This window comes from Callithrix jacchus, chromosome 13, assembly GCF_049354715.1.
Source record: "Callithrix jacchus isolate 240 chromosome 13, calJac240_pri, whole genome shotgun sequence".
NCBI lineage: Eukaryota > Metazoa > Chordata > Mammalia > Primates > Cebidae > Callithrix > Callithrix jacchus.
Window position 1 is genome coordinate 121,282,818 of NC_133514.1, and position 23,777 is coordinate 121,306,594.

The 23,777-nt window shown below is 49.5% G+C and overlaps 1 protein-coding gene across 2 annotated transcripts; it reads left to right on the forward strand.

The window, feature by feature from the left end:
• Positions 1–251: 251 nt before the first annotated feature.
• Positions 252–22,302, forward strand: SALL3 (spalt like transcription factor 3). 2 transcript variants are annotated; one of them, XM_035271394.3, is made up of 4 exons: positions 698–791; positions 12,074–14,917; positions 15,134–15,474; positions 17,328–22,302. In XM_035271394.3, exons 1-4 carry the CDS (start codon positions 710–712, stop codon positions 17,757–17,759), a joined length of 3,699 nt encoding a protein of 1,232 aa, XP_035127285.3. In that variant the 5' UTR covers positions 698–709; the 3' UTR covers positions 17,760–22,302. The 2 variants fall into 2 exon arrangements, with proteins under 2 accessions (XP_035127284.3, XP_035127285.3); XM_035271393.3 differs by having other exon boundaries at positions 252–791; positions 12,074–15,474.
• Positions 22,303–23,777: the final 1,475 nt, after the last annotated feature.

The following is a 23,777-nucleotide window of genomic DNA, read 5'->3' on the forward strand; positions in this document are numbered from 1 at the left end:
GCCCGAGCGGGGCCGCTGCGCGGAGCGGCGCCGTGAACCGCGGCGGAGCAGCGGAGGCGGCCGGCGGACCCCGCGCTCCCGTAGCGGGAGGCGCCCGAGCGGCCGGGCAGAGACAAAGGCGCCGGGCCGGAGCCCTGCCCGCGGCCGCTCGCTCCGGGAGGGGCTGCCCGGCGGCGGCGGCGGGGGGGCGCGGCGCGGGGCGCGGGCGGCGGCGCAGACACTCTATAAAGGGGCGAGCCCGGCGCGCCGGCGGAGACGGCGCCGCGCGGACGCCGCCAAAGTTTGCTGCTTGCGCCCTGCGGAGCGGCGGCCACCGCGGCCCGCGCCGTACCCGGGCCCGCCGGAGCCGCAGCGGGGGCAGCCGAGGAGCGCGGCGCCGGAGCCCGCGATGTGAGGCGGCGCCGGGCAGCGCGCGCCCCGGTCGGTCCCGAGGCGCCGCGGCCCCTCCTCGCCGGCGCGGCCGCTAATTGCGAGCGCGGCCTCATTTGCATAGGCCGCCGGAGTCCGCTGGAGGCCGGCCAATCCGCGCGGCCCTCGGCTAATGGCCATGCATTATTCACCATCCTAATTGCTCAGCCCCATGCGCGGCCCGCGCAGCCGCCGCCGCCCCGCGCCCCACGCCCCGCGCCCCGCGCCCTCCCCGCGCCGTCTCCGCCGGCCGCCCCGCTGATGTCGCTGCCCCGCGCGGGGCCCGAGCGCCACTAGCAGCATGTCCCGGCGCAAGCAGGCCAAGCCTCAGCACCTCAAGTCGGACGAGGAGCTGCCGCCGCCGGACGGGGCTCCCGAGCACGGTGAGGGCCGGGGCTCCGGGGTGGCCGGGGGTCTGGGGCTGCCTGCCCGGGCTGGGGAAGCGCGTGCGGCGGGAGCGGCCGCGCGCGTGCGTCCGGGAGCTGGAGAAAGTTCCCCGGTTCCCGCGAGCGAAGTGCCCGCCCCGCGCCAGGTCGGCCGCGGGGACCCGGGTGCTTCGGCGGAGCGCGCGCGGCCGCGGATGGAGTTGTGGGCGAAGTAAACTTGCGTACTCTCCTCGGAGTTGGGGAGCTGCGCGCGGAGGGAGCCGAGGCCGCGGCCGGCTCGAGGACGGCACGGAGCCCGCGCGGCCCCGGGCGGAGGCCGGGGCGGGAGGGAGTCCACGGCGCCTCAGGCCTCGCGCCGTCCTCCAGGGTCTCTGCACCCGGACGCTGGGGCCGGCTTCAGCGACCCCGAGGCGAGCGCGGCGGCGGGGAAGGCGACCGGAGCCCACCTACCGCTGGACGCGGGCCGGGGACCCCGCCGCCTTCCCAGCCAGCTTTGTTCGGCGCCGCAGGTCCCGGGGGCCCCACGCCACCTCCCCAGCCCCGCCTGCGCCCCCGGCCCCCTGCACCGCCGGCCTCGGGTGACCCGCGCGTCCCAGCGCGTGGACGCGTCCTGAGATCGCGTTGCGAGGCGAGGGGAAGGTCGGGGTCTCGGCCCTGCCTAATGGCCGCCTGGGGAATTAGGCTGGGGTGAGCGCGGCGGCGGCCTGGGGCCTGCCCTGTGCACGCGGCAGAATCCCCGTGTTTCCGGGGCTTTGCAGGGTCTGCGCGGGCCTTCTCCCGTCTTTCTGGATCCACCGAGGCCGGGCGCTGGAGACGCCTTTGCAGTCGTTTCGCTGCTGGGAGCTTCCTTCTTGGAACCTCCAAAAGCGAACGGCAGGCGCCGCGCAAGTTAGAGTCCGGCGGAGGGCTGGGCTTCCCAGAGTGGCACTTTAGCCCCGCCGAGTTTGGGGTGCTCCGGGCCCCATGGTCGAGTTAAAACCTCAGGCCGCAGCCCCAGGCTTCGGTGCGCCCCGCGGAGCCCCCAGGGCGGCAGGAAGGAGGGCCCCGGAGGGCGGCGCCGCGACCCCGAGTCTGCAGCACAGCTCGAACGTAAAATAATTTGTTCCTTAGGAAAATAGGCAGGCCAACTTTTATGATTGACCTGTTACAAGTTGCTGGAGGCAGATGGTGATCTTTTTACTGTGAGAATGAGACTGTCTGCGAAAAGGAAACGGGGCGGAAGAGTTTCCCACACAGTGGAGGAAAGTTTGACAAAGCAGGTAGACACCCATGTCGGATGAGAACGCGAGAGCAGGCTTGTGACGCGGCTGCAGAATTAATGAATTAAATAAAATGAGTGAGCTTGCTGGGGGCTTTTTGTTGCAGTGGAGGTAAGGGAGTCTTATCTGCGTAGCCAAGTCAGCCAAGATTAGAACAGGCGATATGCTAAAAAGAAACGCTTGCATATGGTGGGTAGATTAAGGACAAAGAATCTTTTTGTCATGGAAATGGATTTTTTTTGTTTTGTTTACTTCATCACATAGAATTTCTCACACTTGGCTTGTTTTGTATCGCCCTCAATGACTACATGATCAAATGAATGGATTTATTTCTGCCGAATGAGAAAGACAGTCTTTCCTTCAAAAGAACTACATTGCATCCCAGTGAGGAATTTTAAAGCTTTATTATTGTGGCTCCTGAATAGCTTAAAATCGGCTTTCACAGCCGCCCCAAAATGCAACAATGTAAATACTTCTCAGCTTTGTAGGGTCGTTATCAAAATGTGCAGTGTCTCCTTTTATTAAAGCATATTTTAATTAATAGAGTAAAACCCCTTGTTTTTAACAATTAACAAGCTGAGGCGCTGCTATTCATTTTTAATTTCACTTCAGAAATGTGAGCATGGTGAACTTAATAGTGTAAACATGTAGAGGGCTATATCGCCTATATTTGAAAGCCTAAGATGGGATAAATTATTCACAAGTTCTATTTTGAATTCCTCTTGTTGCTGCTCGAATTTATTTAGAGATGCAGAATATTCCGGTATTTTACCCATGGTAGAATTAAAGTTCTTCTCAAGCCTGTATTTTTCACAGTTCCTGGTCACATTTTGCAACAGGCCCAAAATACACTGGGGCTGAGTCTTGGCCGAGCTGTTTCCATGCTTGTTTGAGGATAGTTTAGGCAAACTATTTTTTTTAAGTTCTCTCTCATTTAATTATTTCCAAGCAGATTGTCCATGGAGCATAGCAGACACTCTGTTCCCTGTGAAGTCGAGGAATGCCCCATTAGTGTGCTACCCAGTCACACTCAGCATCGTTCCTAAGATAACTAAGTAAAAATGTTTTTAAAATAAATAGGTGTGGAAACCAAATTATTCCAACCTGAATCAGATCGTCTCAAAATTGTAATTTTGTTAAATGCGATGGAAATAAACAGACCATGCCGGAAGTTACCACTTAGCTCCGTCAGTTTACAATGTTTTAGAAACGAAGTAAATCATCCCTTTGTATCACTCTGGGAATGACATATTAATTCAAGCAGTAGGTCCATCTACAAGCAGTAAAATGGAAAGCTATTGATAATATCATGCAGAACAAATATTATATGCAAAAATGTTTAGTCTAACGGGGGACAGAGATGCCCAGAGAATTATGATTTATTTTTGAAGCAGTGAAAAGATTCTAAACAAAAATAACTTTGGTGCTACCCAAAGCTTATCACTGCAGGAATGAAACATGATGACGTGTCTAGAATCAGAAAAAGTAAGGATAATTTATGTAAAGTTCCAAAGTCATCCTTTTGTAAAAAATATACACATACATATATTAAGAGTCATTGAGACGTTCCTAACAGAAGATGTCTTTCAGAATTACTTACTTGCAAATTATCTCATTCCTATTTTAGAACAAAAGGTGCTGCAGCCTGGGGGTCCAGTTAACTTTGCACCACTAGTAATCTTTTGAGGCAGCTGACTATTTTTGTTCTAAAAAAATTAATTAAAACTTCTAATCACAGTTAAAGCTTTAAAAGATACAATATTGCTATTTCTTGTATAAAACACAATTTAAGAAAGATGTGTTTTATTGTTGTTAGAAAATACGTATTTAAGAAGGAACCAAAGGATTTGTAATTTAAAACCATTTACCATCCTGTATTTTGTTTGTTAGCACTCATTGCTTCAAAATGTGTTTTTATTTTCTGCCAACTTAGAAGTATACGGCTGTCTGAAAAATCCTTTTCAATGTGGTGAGTATGTGATTTAAGAATTTACCAGTGGTATTCACAGACTGTGCCTGAATGAAGGGAAAGAGGCTCGGCCACCAGTGCTTGGCGCAGGATCTGTTTCTTTTATCTGTATATGCATGGTTTGCCCTCGGTGCTCCCCTGCACACTACACACATTTACAATTCAGCATACCAAAAGGAACAATGCAGGAGCCACTTTCTAACATTCACAGGCAGATTGCTTTCTCTGAAACATGAAAGGTAAAAAGTAAGTAACCGGGTTGGGTGGGGGAAGAGGAAAAGAAGATTTTGCAAACATTTCTTTTAAAAACAACGTTAAAAAACTTAAACTATTTAAAAAATGCACATTTCTGTGATCAACAAAAAAGCTTGCCAATTAATTCCCACCTTACAGAGAGAGAGAGCTGATTATGTAACAGAGTTAGGGAATTTTATGGGCAATCCATTTGAAACTTCCATGGCATATGCATTATCCGGTATTTTTAGATCTGTTGTTCAAAGCCAGAGAAAGAAAAAGGTGTGGAGTAGCAGCAGGAATTACTTAGCAGGCTGGTTCTTTTTTGTATACAAAATGATGGCAAAAGTGGGTCCCATTTCATTCTGCAATCTCTAAAAAGCTATACCATTCATCTCCAGGTAGCCCTAAGAAGATTTTCTTTTGGGGGTAATTCAGCAAAAGTACAACCAGGGTTTCTACTCTGTGTGCTGACCATTAGTTGGAATTCAGCATTCTTAAAAAGATTGGCACCAGCGTTTATTTAGGTACAATAAAAATCGTTTTTACTTCTGATGAGGTTATGCACCATCTTTGAATGCTACAGAGAGTTTCTAGAAGCTTGATTTTTAAATATGATAACAGGAAGGATTTTTGTTCTTGTTAGTTTTTATTTTCCTGCATGATTCATGGATTAGTTGCCAGAAGAAGCCCAACATGTTTTAGTCTCGTGGCGGCGTGAGCTGAAGTGCTGCTGCAGGGAGGTGTTCGTGGTCACAGCACCTCGGTCGCTGCGTGTCTCACACATGATCAAACGTGAAATGCAGGTAAAAATTGGGCAGTCTAATATTCCAAGCAAAGTTTTATCTTAAAAAAACCTGAATCGGGTTATCTCTCATGTAATTTCAACACATTTATGACTTAAAATGCAGCTAAGTGATTTCAAAGCAAACCAGGCCAGTCATGTTCCAGAAAGTATAAAATATTAATTGTAGGATAATAATGGAATGGTCTCTATGTTAAAGATGAAGATTGATTTGTTTCTTAATTAAAGGGAAGAGTTCTTGAGACAGAGACACTGTCCACCGAGGGGACCCGATAATGCCAGTGTGCTGTCTGAATATTTTCCTCTGCGGGCCTGTCTTTTTCAATCACCTTCAGATTAGTTATGCTTACTATCTAAAACCCCTACCCCCTTTGCATTCTCCGAGAGCATTAGCAGCCAGCTCAGCGCAGAAAGCCTTTTTGTCTGAAGTCTGAAAAGGTGGGGTTGCAGAGTGCTGGCCAGCTTCCGACCGTCTCTCCCTGAAGGTGGGTAGTTAGAAGTGCTTTGACAAGCCTTGCTGATTTAACCTTTGCCTGCTTTGCCCTGCCAGGGGTGGCCGCTAGATGTCAAGCTCATAATACAATTAGTGCATCTGTGCTGTTGACCTTGGCAACAGGGCTCACCACTGTTCTGTTAAGTGTTAACACTGAATCTGAGTGTTAACTAGAGCTCCCGCGAGCTTGCGCCGTGCTGCACAGCTTCTCAGACGCCATCTAGTTCAGCACAAGTGTTTATAGTTCTTAAAGAAGAGGAGAAAATGGCTTGCTTTTGTGTAGCTATTGCATCTTGAACTGTTTAATTAACCCTGCAGGTGCCGCGGCACTCTGTCGAAATTCGTGGGCATCACTGGTCCTCTTTTCCAGGGTGACCTTCGAGGCACTGTTTGGTAATTGTACTGTAGGATCTGAGTACGTGCAGTCACTGGTTTCCACGACCTGGGGCAGTGGCTTTTCTGGGATGACTTTTTTCATATGTGCAGAACCTTTGCCTGTAGAAATGAAACTGTGCCATACAGTGCTGACAAATGATGGCTGTGATTCCATCACCTGACCCCAGGTGTGAGCGGGCTGACGGTGGTTACAGCCGACCGGAGCTGTGTTTCTGGATGCAGCGTGGCCCTTGTCCCTCTAGAGCTATTTAGATGTAGGCATTTATACGTGTAAGTGGTCTTGCATATTTACTTTTACGCATAGCGGGTTTGAAAAATGGCCAGTGTTCAGGTGCTTTCAAGTAGGCATGTCATGGACTAGCACGTTTAATTTCATGTGTCAAATCAGTGAGACCACAGCCTTGGAATTTAAACCATCTGCATAATCTTCACCAAAAGTGACTTAGCAAAACCTTCTTCTCACTCCCTCCTCAAATTTGGATTGAAATTGTTTGCCTCAGCTGACAGATTTCAGGTCTGCATGTTTCTCATTAGGCATAGATAGCGATGCATGTGCGTTCATTGTAAGTGTGGTTCCCGCATAACGTCTAAATGAAAGAACTACTGTGCAACCTTGAGTGTAACAAACGTCTTATTATTTGAAGCAGCGTCCAGGGCAGATAGTTAAAGCAGGTGCCAGTGCTGCCCTGCTCCATCCGCGTGGGCCCATGAAGGCAACAGTGTCTCCTCCCTGCTGCTTCAGCGCACAGATTAAAAACTGCAAATGTTTAAAGCAGAAGACAGTTGGTGGCTGTGCCACAGGTGGTCGTCACTTAACAAATGCGAGGTGTGGGCCACTGCGTTGACGCGGAGTGCGCGGTCAGAGCCGCGTTGAGCATGGCAGGAGCGCCCTCCACTGTTCAGCGCGGTGCGCACACGCTCTTAGGTCTCGGGGAAAGGACAGAAAATTTTTCTATTGCGTCTGGAATTTCTTCTACATTGTTAAACACAGTAGGCGTCTCTATTTGTCTCCTCCTGTTTCACAGCTTGGGCTCCGTATGTGATAATTCATCTTTCTTTATGGGATTCAAAGCGATCATAAGGAGTTAAAAAGAATTAATTTGCAAGAAAATTAAGTGTCTCCTAACAATTTAGGAAAACTGGAACAATGCACTCTGGATCTGTAAGAGATGGAAACGCAAAGGGAAAAGTCCGTTTTCCTTTCTTGAAGATCCATGTGGCATTTTAAAGTTACTAACTGAAGTGGAGAAGGTAACATCCCTTTCCCTGCACTAAACAAATTCCGCTTCTCCTTTCGTTAATTGTAACGAGTAAAAAATATGCAGCAGAAGTGTATTAAAGATGAGCTTTTGAGATGGATAAAGAAAATTATAGAACACCTATTTTAATGCTACTTTGTAATTGGTTATTTACAAGTCACTGTGCTTGAAATGTTAGGACTGTAGCTTGAAATTTTGGAAGAAAGTTTTATGTCTTAAATATCCTGTGTGTGTTACAGCGTATCTTACTACACATTTCATATACAAGCAAACACAAAATGTATGTAAAAATCGAGCATTGTAATATTAGTCCAAGTAAACTTTTATTTTTTAAAAAAGAAGAAAAAAACTTGTCTTAGGTTATTTCTCATGTAATTTCTCACATAAAACCAAATCAAAGGATTGGTTTGCTTGGAGATCACACAGCTGCATTTTACACACACACACACACACACACACACACACACTACAGCGATGTTTTTCACGTGTGGCTTTAAAAAGATAAAGGCTAAGAATTCTGCTTGTCATTCTGATACCTCATTCCTTAGAAGATAGATAGATTCTATAGCAGATCAGAATTAAAACTGAGCGAGGAGCAGAAACAGTCTGAGGGGCTCCTTTCACTCCGAGAGTCACCGCTAAGAACACAAACATTTTTGTTAAACATGAGAAGGGAAAAATACATGTATTTTTTAAACTATCATCTTTGAAGCTACCCTTTTGTTAGAGGTTTCCTCTGAAAGGCACGTGGGACCTTCCTCCCCTCTTCTGTACAACTGAGAAACACAAGACAGATAGGAATATGCCCACAGTGATGGCGACCCTGAACGTCTTAGGTGTAAACAACACGTTAGGGCAGCTGTAAATTAAATGGAAAAATAACTGCATTTTTATCCCGTGTAGTGCACCATGGGGGTGTGCGATCAGCTAAGCGGGGGTTGTGGCAGAGCAGTCCTGACGCCTTCATGTTCTCACAGGAGCAGTGCAGCAAATAGGTTGGTACTTCCTGAAAGTAGCCCTGGTCAAATACACTCACCAAGAAGGGAAGAGTGTTGGCTAAGTTCTGTTAGTGAACGGGTTGGCATTTTTCTTAACTTGTTCTAATATAATCACATTCCTGGCCATCCGTGCTGTTGAACAGTATGCAAAAAATAAGTTCCTTTCACATGAATGATAATGTTTGCAATGCTTGCTTTTCAATTCACCCCCTTAAACAAAGAGGGAGAACGAACATTGCATTGGAAATAAATTTCTCAAACTTGTCACTGTGGCACTATTGTTACAGTGCCTCACTGACATGGTTTTGCTTTGACATAAAAAGTTTAGGCCATATTAATTAATGAATGTAATCACTTCTATTTTGGGGGCATACAGGCCAGTTTCATATATGTTTAATTTTAAAAGATGGTTAAATACATTTGAATCCGACATAATATTGGCTTTAAATGCTGGTAGGATTAAAGGGCATTAGAAGTTTATGTGATAAAATTGTGGACTAAATTCAGATTTTCGCCATATGGGTTTGCTTGTTATAAGATAGCACTTCAACATAAGTAAATAATGTCAGATTAGCACATAAACACTTTTATATATGCATTTAATCATCATCATGAGGAGAGCCACAGAGGCAGTTTATAAGAACTTATTTTAATTCTTCAGAGTGCATCAGAAGCCAGCACTAACTGTGCAAGTCGGCACTTGCCGCTTCTGAAGAACTGTCCTTAGTAAAATATATTCAGTTTGGTTATTTCCTACAACCAGTTCAGTCAAGTGTTTACTATGGTTGTTTAATAACGTTCTTAAAGTATGCAGACAAAATTTTAATTCCGTGTGTGATATGTTAGGTCGTTCTTTTTTTAACCTGTATTTCTTTTATTCGGGGCTACGTTATGAAATCTGATCTACAACTTATGGAATGCTAATCACATTCAAATGATGATAGTGAGGCAGCCACAGCTTGAGCACGTGAGAACAATTGAGGTGATCACATTATTGGTATTTTATACAAACCTCAATAGAAAGTATAGATGATGATCCTGATTCGTTTGCCTGAAATAATAAATCTGAATTATATTGAAATTTTTTTTCCTTCATTAGGAATAACCTTTAAGGTCTGTTTTAGTCAAAAGTCAAATTTATTATGGAGCGTTGCTTATACAATCCAGCATAGTCTGCTTCCTTGGGCTTATTAACAGAATGAACTGTTAACGGGTCCAGATGATCACAATACCATTTTTAACACAATTTCCTTTTTCAGTTTTGAAGGAGTAAGTGGGAGCTTATTTTACTTTGAAAAGAATATTTTCATTGTACTGCTAATTGTCACTTATAGTTGCTTTAAACGGAATGACTTACTGTTTGGCAGAAAGTGCTTAAACATTCTTTGCACAGTTTCCACAGTTGAGAAACAGTTGCAATTCAGCAAACTTACCAGTGGGAAAAGTGAAGTTACTGCGTGTGGGAACACTTCCCAACATCTCTGAATTAGGAAGTGAACCCTAAAATACTTAGCATATTTTAAAAGAAACAAAAACTATTGGGAATGTAAAATGCAGGTGGCTAAGGTAAATAGAGACTCGTTTGGGTCAGGACCTTTGCGAAAAAAACCACAAGATCTGTTGTGCCGTAATCTGGGAGATGTTCATTTTCCAAGATAAAATTCATTTGTGGTTACGTAAGTTGATTTTTTCAACACTCAACTCACTTTTAATGATCCAGGAATCAACCTAATTTTAAAGCATTTTCTCGAAGAACTATCTCTAATACATATTCCATAGAAAGCAAAAGCATTCTTTTAGTAAGATACACGCTTTGTAATGTATATACCGCCTGAATGTTTCTGTATAGCAATAAGTTATAGATTTTATCAGGCCTTTTTGTTTTTTGCCCTGCTCCATAACCTTTGGGGGTTTAAAATTAGATTTTGCATACATTGAGCAAAGTTGAGTACCCGGAGTATTTGTTTTGCTAATGCGCCTATCTGCAGTATAAATCAGCTGTGTCTTTGCTTCCAGCTACAGTCAACCTCATTACAGATACCTATTACATTCCTGCCTCCTACAGTAATGAGACTTCTTGGTGCAGTCTGATCTTCGGTGCTGAATTTAGTTTAAAAGTCTAGCAGGTTTTATGGGCTGCAAGCTCTACTTCTTTCCCCTTCAGATGGTTTAGCCAGTTAAGAAAATGCTAATTGAACACTGCTAATAATTTTTTAAAGGCATGTATAAATTACCTAGGAATAATGCCCTCATAGTCGCAAACTAGCCTCCAGAAAATATGTTTCTTTTCCAGTAGAGTATGTTGTTACAGGACATTTTTAATATCAGAATTCCCCGTTGAACTCAGTGCTAAATTATTCTTTTTCCAAAACCCTAAACAACGTCAGCAACAAATGTGGAGCTTTTTAGCAAATGCGTTTGTTGATGCCTTAACATTAAATTATTTCCGGGGACACGGTCTTGAAGATGTTTCGTTCTCACACTCAACGGTGCGCGTTTAACAAAGAGCTGATGTGCAGCTGTCGTTGTGTCTGTTGGAGCTGATTTGTTGCTGTCAGTCCATCTGCGAGTTGACAAAAAGCAGGTACAAGTCAGTAATATCCAGGCAAGCACAGAGAACCTGAGTAATTATTGGAAATTAGTTTTTACCCCAACCACCCAAAAAAATGGAAGGTAGCAACCTTGCTATATGTTGATTTCTCGTTCCTGTATAGCTATTTATTTGATCAGGTGTGAATTAGAGTTGTTCATTAAACTTGGTTGTTATTCGGCACAAGAGGGTAAGGGGAGACAGAGGAGGAAGTGGCTGCCTACAACAGTAATTAAACATGTGTAACCAATTAGAGGGTTTCCACTGTGGCACAAGTGTGTAATTTGCTAAGTCTTCTGTGAGAATAGATGAAAGTAGGTACAAAAAGTGTCTGACTACATCCTTATGTTAAACATGTCAACAGAAATGAACTTTAAATATATAATTTCTAGTTTGTTAACAAACCACTGAATTCTATTGGCTGATAACAGTAACATGTAATTTTAGTTCATTTTGCCAAGAAATATTGCATGTGACAGAGCCAATTAATTGTGTTAAACATGATGTGTTTTATGCCTAGACTGTACTGATACGCATTTGGCAAATCCTAAAATGCAGACGTGTACCCTATCTGGAAGAAAGGACAAGGGCAGAGAGAGAGGGACTGCTCTGTTGCTCTGAGCCGGGGGAGATTGTTTTTCTGAGCTGATGTAAGAAACGCTCATGTTTTCTTTGTTATGTTCACAAATGAAAGTATTTAGGCAAAATTGCCTACATAAAGTAAACGTCCATTGACCTGAAAGGTCTGTACATAACGTTACCTTAAATCTGGACTGTCCGTGTTGCATGAAGATGAGAAATACGCGTGGTGGGGACCACACCGGCCACAGCGCGGCCCTGTCAGGTGCTGATGTGAGTTTGAGAGGTTACAGATTAGTTTAGCAATGTTAAGTGAACTGGCAAAGGCATCTCTAATTTTGCTGGAAATGAGGAAGCCGGACGGTAAAGGGGAATCCTAATGAGCCCGTCGAAAGCCGGCTTTGTACCCAACAGACAGGGTAGCCGCAGATTGTATGAAAATATTGGAAATCAATGACTTCTATGGAATTTCATTAGGAAGCAGTATCCACAATTGATAGGGCCTCATAATTTGATGGATTGGGCTAAGAAAATGATTAGCTAGCTAGAAAGAGTCATAGCATGCGCTCGCTGGGACGTCAGACATGTTGAAGTGGGGTAATTTGTACAAAATAAAAAATATTGATTTTACTCGTGCAAAATTTTGAGACCGAGGCGGGCGCCCGGCCCTGGCTGACGCAATCTCTTGGTCTTGCAGCCGCCCCGGGGGAAGGCGCGGACGACGCAGACAGCGGGCCTGAGAGCCGCAGCGGGGGCGAGGAGACCAGCGTGTGCGAGAAATGCTGCGCCGAGTTCTTCAAGTGGGCGGACCTCCTGGAGCACCAGCGGAGCTGCCCCAAGCTCCCGCCCGTGCTCATCGTGCACGAGGACGCGCCAGCGCCACCCGCCGAGGACTTCCCCGAACCTTCGCCCGCCAGCTCCCCCAGCGAGCGCGCCGAGAGCGAGGCAGCCGAGGAGGCCGGGGGCGGGGAGGGCGCGGAGGGCGCGGAGGGCGAGGCCCGGCCGGTGGAGAAGGAGGCCGAGCCCATGGACGTGGAGCCCGCAGGGGACACGCACCCGCCCCGGCCCCCACCCGCGGCCCCCGCGCCCCCCGCACCCGCCTACGGCGCGCCGAGCACCAACGTGACCCTGGAGGCGCTGCTGAGCACCAAGGTGGCCGTGGCGCAGTTCTCACAGGGCGCGCGCGCGGCGGGCGGCTCAGGCGCAGGTGGTGGCGTGGCGGCAGCGGCCGTGCCCCTGATCCTGGAGCAGCTCATGGCCCTGCAGCAACAGCAGATTCACCAGCTGCAGCTCATCGAGCAGATCCGCAGCCAAGTGGCCCTGATACAACGCCCGCCCCCGCGGCCCTCCCTCAGCCCCGCGGCCGCCCCAAGCGCACCGGGCCCGGCCCCCACGCAGCTGCCCGGGTTGGCCGCGCTCCCGCTCTCGGCCGGGGCCCCCGCCCCCAACCCCGCAGGCTCAGGCCCTGTCGCCCCGGCTGCCTTTGAGGGCGCGCAGCCCCTGTCACGGCCTGCGTCCGGCGCCAGCACCCCCGGCGGCCCCACCGAGCCCAGCGCCCCTGTGGCCCCCAGCGCCACCCCTGCTGCCCCGACCCCGGTGCCGCAGAGTAGCGCGGCCTCCTCACAGCCCCAGAGCGCGTCCACGCCGCCCGCGCTGGGCCCCGGGTCTCTGCTGGGCGCAGCGCCTGGCCTGCCAAGCCCACTTCTACCTCAGACCTCCACAAGCGGAGTCATCTTCCCCAACCCGCTGGTCAGCATCGCGGCCACGGCCAATGCCCTGGACCCACTGTCCGCGCTCATGAAGCACCGCAAGGGCAAGCCGCCCAACGTGTCGGTGTTCGAGCCCAAGGCCAGCGCCGAGGACCCGTTCTTCAAGCACAAATGCCGCTTCTGCGCCAAGGTCTTCGGCAGCGACAGTGCGCTCCAGATCCACCTGCGCTCGCACACGGGCGAGCGGCCCTTCAAGTGCAACATCTGCGGAAACCGCTTCTCCACCAAAGGCAACCTGAAGGTGCATTTCCAGAGGCACAAGGAGAAGTACCCGCACATCCAGATGAACCCATACCCAGTCCCCGAGTACCTGGACAACGTGCCCACCTGCTCGGGCATCCCCTACGGCATGTCTCTACCCCCTGAAAAGCCCGTGACCACCTGGCTGGACAGCAAGCCCGTGCTGCCCACGGTGCCCACGTCCGTGGGGCTGCAGTTGCCGCCCACCGTCCCCGGCACGCACGGCTACACCGACTCCCCCAGCGCCACCCCCGCCAGCCGCTCCCCACAGAGGCCCTCGCCCGCCTCCAGCGAGTGCGCTTCCTTGTCCCCTGGCCTCAACAACCCCGAGTCCGGCGTGGCGGCCACCGCCGAGTCCCCACAACCGCTCCTGGGCGGGCCGCCCCTGACTAAAGCCGAGCCGGTTAGCCTGCCTTGCACCAACGCCAGGGCCGGGGACGCTCCTGCGGGAGTACAGGCCAGCGCCGGGCCCACAGCCACTGCTGCCACAGACAGCGCGACCACAAGCCTCGGGAGCCCCGGGCTCCCCGCCGTCTCTGAGCAGTTCAAGGCCCAGTTTCCCTTCGGTGGGCTGCTGGACTCCATGCAAACGTCAGAAACCTCGAAGCTGCAGCAGCTGGTGGAGAACATCGACAAGAAGATGACGGACCCAAACCAGTGCGTCATCTGCCACCGCGTGCTGAGCTGCCAGAGTGCGCTGAAGATGCACTACCGGACGCACACGGGCGAGCGGCCCTTCAAATGCAAGATCTGCGGCCGCGCCTTCACCACCAAGGGCAACCTCAAGACGCACTTCGGCGTGCACCGCGCCAAGCCACCCCTGCGCGTGCAGCACTCATGCCCCATCTGCCAGAAGAAGTTCACCAATGCCGTAGTCCTGCAGCAGCACATCCGCATGCACATGGGCGGCCAGATCCCCAACACGCCGCTGCCCGAGGGCTTCCAGGACGCCATGGACTCGGAGCTGGCCTACGACGACAAGAATGCCGAGACGCTGAGCAGCTTCGACGACGACATGGACGAGAACTCCATGGAGGACGACGCGGAGCTCAAGGACGCGGCCGGCGACCCGTCCAAGCCGCTCCTGTCCTACGCGGGGTCCTGCCCACCGTCGCCGCCCTCGGTCATCTCCAGCATCGCCGCCCTGGAGAACCAGATGAAGATGATGGACTCGGTCATGAGCTGCCCGCAGCTGGCCGGCCTCAAGTCCGTGGAGAACGGGTCCGGGGACAGCGACCGCCTGAGCAACGACTCGTCGTCGGCTGTGGGCGATCTGGAGAGCCGCAGCGCGGGCAGCCCCGCCCTGTCCGAGTCCTCATCCTCGCAGGCCCTGTCGCCGGCCCCCAGCAATGGCGAGAGCTTCCGTTCCAAGTCCCCAGGCCCCAGCACCCAGGAGGAGCCCCAGGAAATCACACTCAAGACCGAAAGGCCCGATAGCCCGCCCCCCGCCCCGGGCCTTGGAGGCGCCCCTGGCCGCGCGGGCATCAAGGAGGAGGCGCCCTTCAGCCTGCTGTTCCTGAGCCGAGAGCGGGGTAAGTGTCCCAGCGCTGTGTGTGGTGTCTGTGGCAAGCCTTTTGCTTGCAAGAGCGCGTTGGAAATCCACCACCGCAGCCATACTAAGGAGCGGCCGTTCGTCTGCGCGCTCTGCAGGCGGGGCTGCTCCACTATGGGTAATTTAAAACAGCACTTACTGACGCACAGATTGAAAGAGCTGCCTTCTCCGTTATTTGACCCCAACTTTGCTCTAGGTCCCAGCCAAAGCACTCCTAGCCCGGTCTCCGGCGCCGCGCCCACTCTGATCAAAATGGAGGTGAACGGCCACGGCAAGGCCATGGCGCTGGGCGAGGGGCCCCCGCTGCCCGCGGGCATCCAGGTCCCTGCTGGGCCTCAGACACTGATGGGCCCGGGCCTGGCACCCATGCTGGCTCCCCCGCCGCGCCGGACGCCCAAGCAGCACAACTGCCAGTCGTGCGGGAAGACCTTCTCCTCAGCCAGCGCCCTGCAGATCCACGAGCGCACACACACCGGGGAGAAGCCGTTCGGCTGCACCATATGCGGCCGGGCCTTCACCACCAAGGGCAACCTGAAGGTAAGAGCGCGACGGCCTCCAGCCCCGGCTGCGGTACGGCCGAGCCTCGGCACCTTCCTCTGTCCCAGCGGCAGAGGTCCTGCTCCCGTCCCGGCCAGGGGACCAGAAGCCACGCATCTGGGGGGCGGTGTGGGTGTGCAGTAGGGTGTGCGTGTGGGTGAGTAGCATGGCGTATATGTATATGTGTGGGTGTGTAGTAGGATGTGTGCGTGTGGGGGAAGTGTGCGTGTACATGCATGTGTGTGGTGTGGGTGTGTAGGGTGTGCATGGGTGAGTATGTCGCAGGGTGTGATGGTGTGTAGGGTGTGCGTGTGGGTGAGTGGTGTGTATGTGTAGGGTGTGCATGTGTGGTATGGGTGTGTATGGTATGCATGTGGGTGAGTAGCGTGGTGTGGGTGTATGGTAGGGTGTGATGTGTGTAGGGTGTGTGTGGGTGAGTGGGTGTGTCGCAGGGTGTGATGTGTAGGGTGTGCATGTGGGTGAGTAGCGTGGTGTGGGTGTATGGTAGGGTGTGATGTGTGCAGGGTGTGCGTGGGTGTACATGCATGTGTGTGGTGTGGTTGTATAGTAGGGTGTACATGTGGGTGAGTAGCGTGTATGTGTGTAGTAGGGTGTGATGTGGGTGCGTACAGTGCATGTGAGTAGCGTGTAGCCATGCGTGTCCATGTGTGTAGGATCGTGTATGAATGTGCCTGTGTGGGTGCCCCACGTGGGGTGTGGTATCCATACATGTATAACATGCACATGAAAATGTGCAGGTAGTGTGTGGTGTCTGGCACGCCTGTGTGTCCCTGTGCACACACACACAGACTGCATCCTGTTAAGCGGCCCTGGGAGGAACAGGAGCCTGGGCCTCTCCTGGGGACACATGCAGCTGGGCCTCTGATGGCTTCAGCGGGAGTTAGGCATTAGTTAGGGATGAGAACGCTCATTTTGCAACTTGGTAGGCAGGCCCAGGGCCCAGAGCCCTCTTGAATCTGATAGAAAGTAAACTTAGCTTTGAATCTCACACATCATACAAGCAGTTCCAAGGCAAGGCCACTCAGCGGGCCCTGTGGTTCCATCCTTGTGGCTGCCAAGATGGCCCACGGGAGGGTGCTGGGTGAGAAGCTCCTGGGGTGGGGCTGGGGAGCCAGCACTGTGCTGTGTTCCTGGGTGAGACCCCAGCAGCAGCGTTAGAGAGGGGGTGTGGCAAGTGCTGGGTGGCTCTGGGCAGTGCCTTGTACTGTTGGCTGATGGCTGGTTTCTGTCGTCTGTGAAGTGCACATTTGCAAAGCCAGCCTGTCTGGGCCCTGGCAGCCTCTTCATACAGCCCAAAGACTGGTGCCTGTGGTTTCTCCAGGGCATGTATGGGCCATATAAGAACCGCCCGAGGACCTGCTGGCCGAAGGTGGCCCTGGGATGTTCTAGTATTATTGTTCCCTTGTTTGAGAGAAAGCAAGATGAGAGAGGCACAAAGAGTCCCAGCACAGAAGCTGCAGGGTGGGGGCCGGGAGGCCAGAGGGGAGCCAGGGCTCAGGCGAGTGAAGGCGCCAGACCTGGACCATTTGAGCTCCAGAACATTCTCTGGGTGGCCATGTGTATTTTACACCTTAAGGGAAGATTACTCTCACGTTTGTCAACTGAAAGGCCACATTCATTAATTTATATTTATTGGTTTTGCTTATTGTATTCAATAAAATGAGATGTTGCATGTAGAAATATAAAGTGCCCAGAAACGTCCACCTGTGTTTTGTTGACCCTGAGTCGTGCTTGGGAGTGGGGTGGCCCTCTTGTCTGCCACCGTGGAAGCGGAGCAGCTCCGCCTCCGTGGCTGGGCGCTTACTCGTGGGCTGTCTCCGTGTCTCGCGCAGGTGCACATGGGGACGCACATGTGGAATAACGCCCCCGCGAGGCGTGGCCGCCGCCTGTCTGTGGAGAACCCCATGGCTCTCCTGGGGGGCGATGCCCTGAAGTTCTCTGAAATGTTCCAGAAGGACCTGGCAGCTCGGGCAATGAACGTTGACCCCAATTTTTGGAACCAGTATGCTGCAGCCATCACGAATGGGCTGGCCATGAAGAACAATGAGATCTCCGTCATCCAGAATGGAGGCATCCCCCAGCTCCCTGTGAGTCTCGGGGGCAGTGCCCTGCCCCCGCTGGGCACCATGGCCAGTGGGATGGACAAAGCGCGTACCGGCAGCAGCCCACCCATCGTCAGCTTGGACAAAGCAGGCTCGGAAACAGCAGCCAGCCGCCCGTTCACGCGGTTTATTGAGGACAACAAGGAGATTGGTATCAACTAGCCAGTGACTGGCTCATCTGCCCTGCCCGGGCCCGGGTTTGGTGCAACAGGCATCTGACCTCTCTTGCCTCGGTTGTCCTTAGTTCCACGCTTTCACTGTGTGGCTGCTGAGAGGCGGTCTTGGCAGCGCTGCACGGTGCTCTCAGTGGCAAGCCTGACTGTCCTTGAGAACTCTGCAACCTTTTAAATAAGTTTCCGTCAAAAAACGTGCTTGGAAAACCGTCTTAGAAACAGAAAGAGCTCACACCATGTCCCCTTCCTTTCCCCTAAAACCGACTAATCTCTAGAGGGAGAAACGGTCCCCTGCGGTATTCCAGTGAAACTCGTTCGGTGGTTTCGTTTGACTTAGACACTTGAACTATGTTTTTTAGAACTCTCCATCGCAAAGGCGTGGTTTCGTTCTCCCAATGCTGTGTATCATGACAGTATCTTCGTCTGTAGTATTTATAATGTTAAGATTATGCGGGTAACAGACAATATCATAGCCCGACCTTAAACGAAGCTTTTGTACTGCAGAATACATCTGGCTATGTGATTTTGTTTCTAAAGCAAGGTTTGTTTTACTAAAGATAAGTGGATTATTTCAATGCAGGCAAAATTGTGAAGTTCCGTTGGGAAAGATAGCATGCTTTTCGTGCACAAGTAGCTGTCAGTAACAAGCCTTTTTTTTTTAATTTAAATGTTTGTAGCTGCTACATGGACGGTTGTTTCCTAGTGTGGTCTGTAGCCCAGTGACTGGGGAGCAAGTTACAGACAGACGTCACCGTAAATCACTCACAGCACTATAAACAGTTGTGAGAAAATACTTCACATTATCCACACTGTACAATAAAAAGTAATGTTTGTATAATGTGGTTGCAAACTCTTAATTTATACTATTGCACTTTTAGTATTTTGTATTAGGGAGGTTTGTCTATAATTTGAAAATTTAAAAAGATGTAAAGTATTTTATAAATAGTACTTTGGTTTAAGGAAAATGGGGGAAAATACTGTTAATTTCTTGCTTTGTCTTACAGTCAAACAATATTAAGAATCTATGCCACTTACACAGGAAAGCCACCAATCTTGTCAGCGCCTCAGTAAAACGGGGCCTGCCATTTCTTAAATTAAAATGATTTATTTAACTTTTCTACAAGGCCCATTTAAAAACTATGACCGCCCCCACCAAGGAAACCTTGGCGCGTCCGTCCTAGGACGGTGACATCAGTGCAAGCCAGGAAGGCACCTGGAGGACATTGTGCAGGTCTGAGTTTCATGTAAGCGGGTCTCTGACACCCACAGACAAGATTGTGGCTGCCTGGTGGCACTGGTCACGTGGACAGGAAACCCAAGAGAAACAGCAAGCATCAGGCAGGACGGTCAGTTGTGACTTTTAAATTTTCCCAGCTCCTGATTTATTTATTATCTTCTCAGATGAAAGCGAAGCACAGTGTCCTCATGATTCAGAACGCAGCCTGGCGCTGATGGCTGAGCCTCCAGCCGGGAGGGCCCGGGCAGCGGGGGCAGCTGAGGCGGCGTGAAGGCAGCGTTGTGTGAACTACCTCATTTTCGTGTGTTGCACGTGTGCTGGCGTCTGACACGGTGAGCCTCCGACAGCAGCAGTGTTACGGGCTGCTCTGGGTAACGGTGCCAGGAGTGGCGTGCCTGAAGAAAGAATCAGACGGCAAAGCCTTTGCGGTTGAGGCAGAAAAATAGAACAGTCTTCTCCTAACACAACTACGGCAGCAACAAAAGTCACTGTAAGAGGATGGGCGACTTCTGCCAGCGTGTCGCTGAACAAAGAGGATCAAAGACTCATGAGCTGTTTATTTCTACTGGAAGTGAACTTGGAACTCTGCAGCTCTGTTTTCCATGGCGATGAGATGCGACTTTGCCCCACCGTGCCATCTCTTCTCGTGGGATGAGGGCTTGGGGTGTCGCAAGCGTTAGGCAAAGAAAACGGTGGCTTAGGGTGGCTGTGTTTCAGCAGCTGAATATTTCCATTATTTATCTGTGTCCTTTTTGGTGTGTGTGGTTTTTTTTTTGTTTCTCGGATAGTGTTTGGTACTTCTCCCAGAAGAACGTGTATATAACTGTAGAGAAATGTAAGTGTTGTAAATAAGAGTGCGCGTGCAGGGCCAGCGTGCAGGAGGCCGTCCCTCTGCGTGGCGAAGAGAGACACTATTTTTATACTGTAATGCCATGCAGGGCTGGGCCTCCGAGCTGTGGGGGATTGTTACCGAGACCCAGTATTTTTTATTATTAAATCTCGTGGCTTGACACATCTACTGATTGAAATGGATGTCTTAGTCTAGGTACTATTTTTGTCATATGGAATTGAATAAAATGCAGGATGTCATATTATTTCTGAATTGCGTTCCTTGGTTCTTCCAGTGGAGGAGGTAGTTTGGGGCGATGGTCACGTGGTGGGTGTGTGTCCACGGTTTTTCCACCAACGCAGGTGGACAGCTTAGACTTAAGCAGTGTCTCAGTGCATCTTCATTGGTTTTGAAATTTTTAATTTTTGCTTTTTTCCAAAATAAAGATTCAGCCTCCTAGTTGTGGATTGTTTTTATATCTGTGGTGAAAGAAGGTGTGGTAGGAAATACGTGCATATCAGAGACTGCATTGCCCAGAAACGACCACTCAGAATTGCCTTCCTGTCATTAGCATGAAGTGAAAATCCCAGCTTCTCAGGTCACTTGAACAAACGGTCGCGCATCAAATCGCGTCGCGGGACAGGAGCGGGTGGGGTGGTGCTCGGTGCTCGTGGTGTGGCGGCAGCAGCAGCTTTGTGAGGTCACCGATGGCGGGTCCATGCAGCGGAGTTCCAGACCGGGAATGTCCGTAACTTGAAATAAGCTTTGCCTCACTGATGACATTCGATGAGACTTAAAACATTGAATGATTTTATAGCTCCTGGATTTCAAGATATATAATCAATTTTTTTTAATTTTGAAATAACTACTGATATTCAAGAAGCTACAGTAGTTTTTACCTGGGAAGTGCCAGGTGGCTTTTAAGGAGCGGTAAAGCTACTAACCGGGAACCTGACCAGTCCAGCCAAGCTTCCGGCAGATATTGTAAGCCTTAGAGATCAAACCATGCCGATTTCAATGCTGGAATAGAAATTACAACATGTAAACTGACTAAATCAGAGTAAATTCAGTTTTTTTAAGTAAGGAATTCGCAATTAATTGCTAATAATTAACATAATTAATATAAATAAAATGCAGGAGAAAGGGACTTCTTGTATTTCAAAAATCCTTCCAGAGGTAAGATCAGAGGTGTCTGGCCTCGCGAACCTGGGTGTCTGCAGCTTTCTGATGCCAACTGTGGTGACATAGACTGAGGATCAAAGAGTGATAAATGCCAACAGTCCCTAGAAATCATCTAAATACATGTCAAGTTCATTACAGGAAACAGTAACGTTTAAGCTAATTAGGAAATACTGCTAAAGGGCTTCCGCGCTCCGCTGTTTAATGTCGGCCCCGTGGAGGCCGGGAGGTGCGGGCCCCACCTGCTTTCCTCTGCGGTTGGCAGGCAGGGCCCGGCCGTGTCTTAGTCTAGATACTATTTTTGTCATATGTCTCCATTCTGTGTCGTAAGAGCCGCATGAACCCCGGGGGTATTTCTGTATTACTAGGGCTGCAGGTACGTTTCCAGCCCAACTAGCTTCAGATCACTGGATTCACAGTGGCTGTTTGTCTAACATCCGGACCTCCCCTTCCTCGGGCTGCACGTGGGTCATTCTGCCCTTCCTGTCCCCTGCGAGCACCGCCGACCTGAGGGCCCTGCATTCAGGCCTTTGTGTCACAACCCCGTGCTCATCTGCTGATTACCAGCACTGAAACAGGGAGCGAGGACTTGTTTATCCCTTTGAAAAGTTTCTTAGACACAGGGCTGCGTTTAAAAAGAGGACGTGAAACATTCAGACCGGCAGATCTGCTGGCTGCTTTTTAAGCCATGTTAGAATTCCATCTACAAAATATTGTATATAAAACAAGGAAGAAAGTGGCATTCCCCCTTTTCATTTAGAAGGAAATGGTGGGTATTAATTCTCAGTATTCTTTATGAAGGGAAAACTTTAAATCACAATAGAGGTGTTTGTTGTTTTGCTGTTCTCCTGTCAGCATTTGTGTACCGTGAGGCTTCGGGGTGAGGCTTGGGCGTGACCCTGTCCTGGGCACCGTCCAGGCGGGCACCTGCGGAGGGAGCCTGGCGTGGAAAGCGCGCTCACTCTGCCGCTGCCCTGTCAAAGCTGCTTTCCTATCTCCAGGAAGAGGGTGGAATTTGGTGGTATTCCAATCCTTTCCAGTTCTGAAATTCCATGGTTTTTTTTAAAAAAGAACAACCACTAATGTACATCTTTCTCTGTACCCAAAAATCATATGAAATAAATTGATGGTATTTACACATAGAAAATAAATTTGCTAAAGAAACTACATGGAATCATTGTTGGATCATCAAAAATGTGTATCTTTGATTTTTTTTAAAACCATTGAACTTATTGCTGTTAAAAAATTCACCTATACTTGGTAAAATAAAATCAAGCTGTGAACTGATGCTTAGTGCACATTCTGTTAGATAAGAGACATTAGAAACATTTGATTTTCCCCTGGGTACCACACACAGGTACACAGACATCCCCTCATCACAGTGATACATATTCACAAGGAAGCCATTAAAAGCAGTGTGGGTTTTCCGTGTTCCTCAGTAAAATATCAGAGGGCCTAACGCTTAACACTGGTGCCACTGTCCGATTTCTGCCACTGTCTGCATTGCTGGTCTGTTTTCCATGGAAGTATCAAAGATTGTCATTTGGAGAGGCCATTTCTAGCAAATACTGGCCTTTTGGGAGCTTTGAAAACCCTTCAGGAAAATGGGAAAGCTGGGAGACGAGAGGAAGAAGAGGTCGCTGTTTGGGACGATGATGTGTTCCGTTCTGTCCAAAGTTCTTTACGTCGGGAAATGAAAACCAAGTGGGCCCAGGTCACACCCTGCAGTGAAAGGTGCAGAGCCTGTTCACACCGGTGTGAGTCGCTCCCTGCATCTGATTCCAACGTGGAAATAAATGTTTGATTACAGTCTTTCCAAATGTGATTATTGGTGGACATGGGAGTTTTGTAACCCTCCCCCCTGCTTTCTAAGTTGCTATGATGCACATATTTTAAATTAGAATGATCTATAAACTAGCTTTTTACAGAAAAGTGTGAATCATTCCTTTCCCGCCTCACGGTTATTTTGGCTATGCACTAATTCCTTTTCGTTCTTTCTCGCTTAACAGGACATCTGAACTTTAGTACCAACACCGTTTTACGATTAGGTATAAAGATAACTAAATGGCCAAATCACCATTTTTATAACTGACAGGATCTTCTAATTATATGCATAACACAAACTGTTGGGTTTTTTCTCTTTGCCATGTCAAGGGCGGCTTAAGAACAGCTCCCGTGGTGACCTTAATTCACCCAGAAGAAACATGCCCTCCCACCCTCGAGGTGCTGCTTAGCAGAACGAGCAGACTTAGAAAAACACTGTCCTGTCAAATGGTGAAACGCTTATGAATACATAGTCAAGAAGTGCGGAAAGGCTTCCCCGCACGTGGAGATCATTTAAGGAAGATTTGGCACATAAGCCTCTCACCCTTTTTTGTTTTTCTTTGTGATTTTCAGTAACAGAGCAGCACATCCACCGTGAAACACAGCTGGCAGGTCTGTGGAACTGCACAGCTTAAGCCTACTTAAAATGTTAGCTTTGGAACCACCAAGAAACACTGCGACCCAGACACTTTATATCTGAGATTCTTAAAAATTGTACTGGTCATTTGAGAGGTAGGTACTGGTAAAGCATTTTCTCTTAAAGATAGCAGTGCAATTGTTATTAAACATTGTAGAGCATGCTGAGGAGGAAGTTGCATCAGCCTATAATTTCACCCAAGAAACTATTAAATCTTTATTTATTATTGAAATATAGAGTGCATAACCCTCATAGACTTCAGTTAGGGGCTACGGGTAATTTGGGAAAATGAACTTTGTTA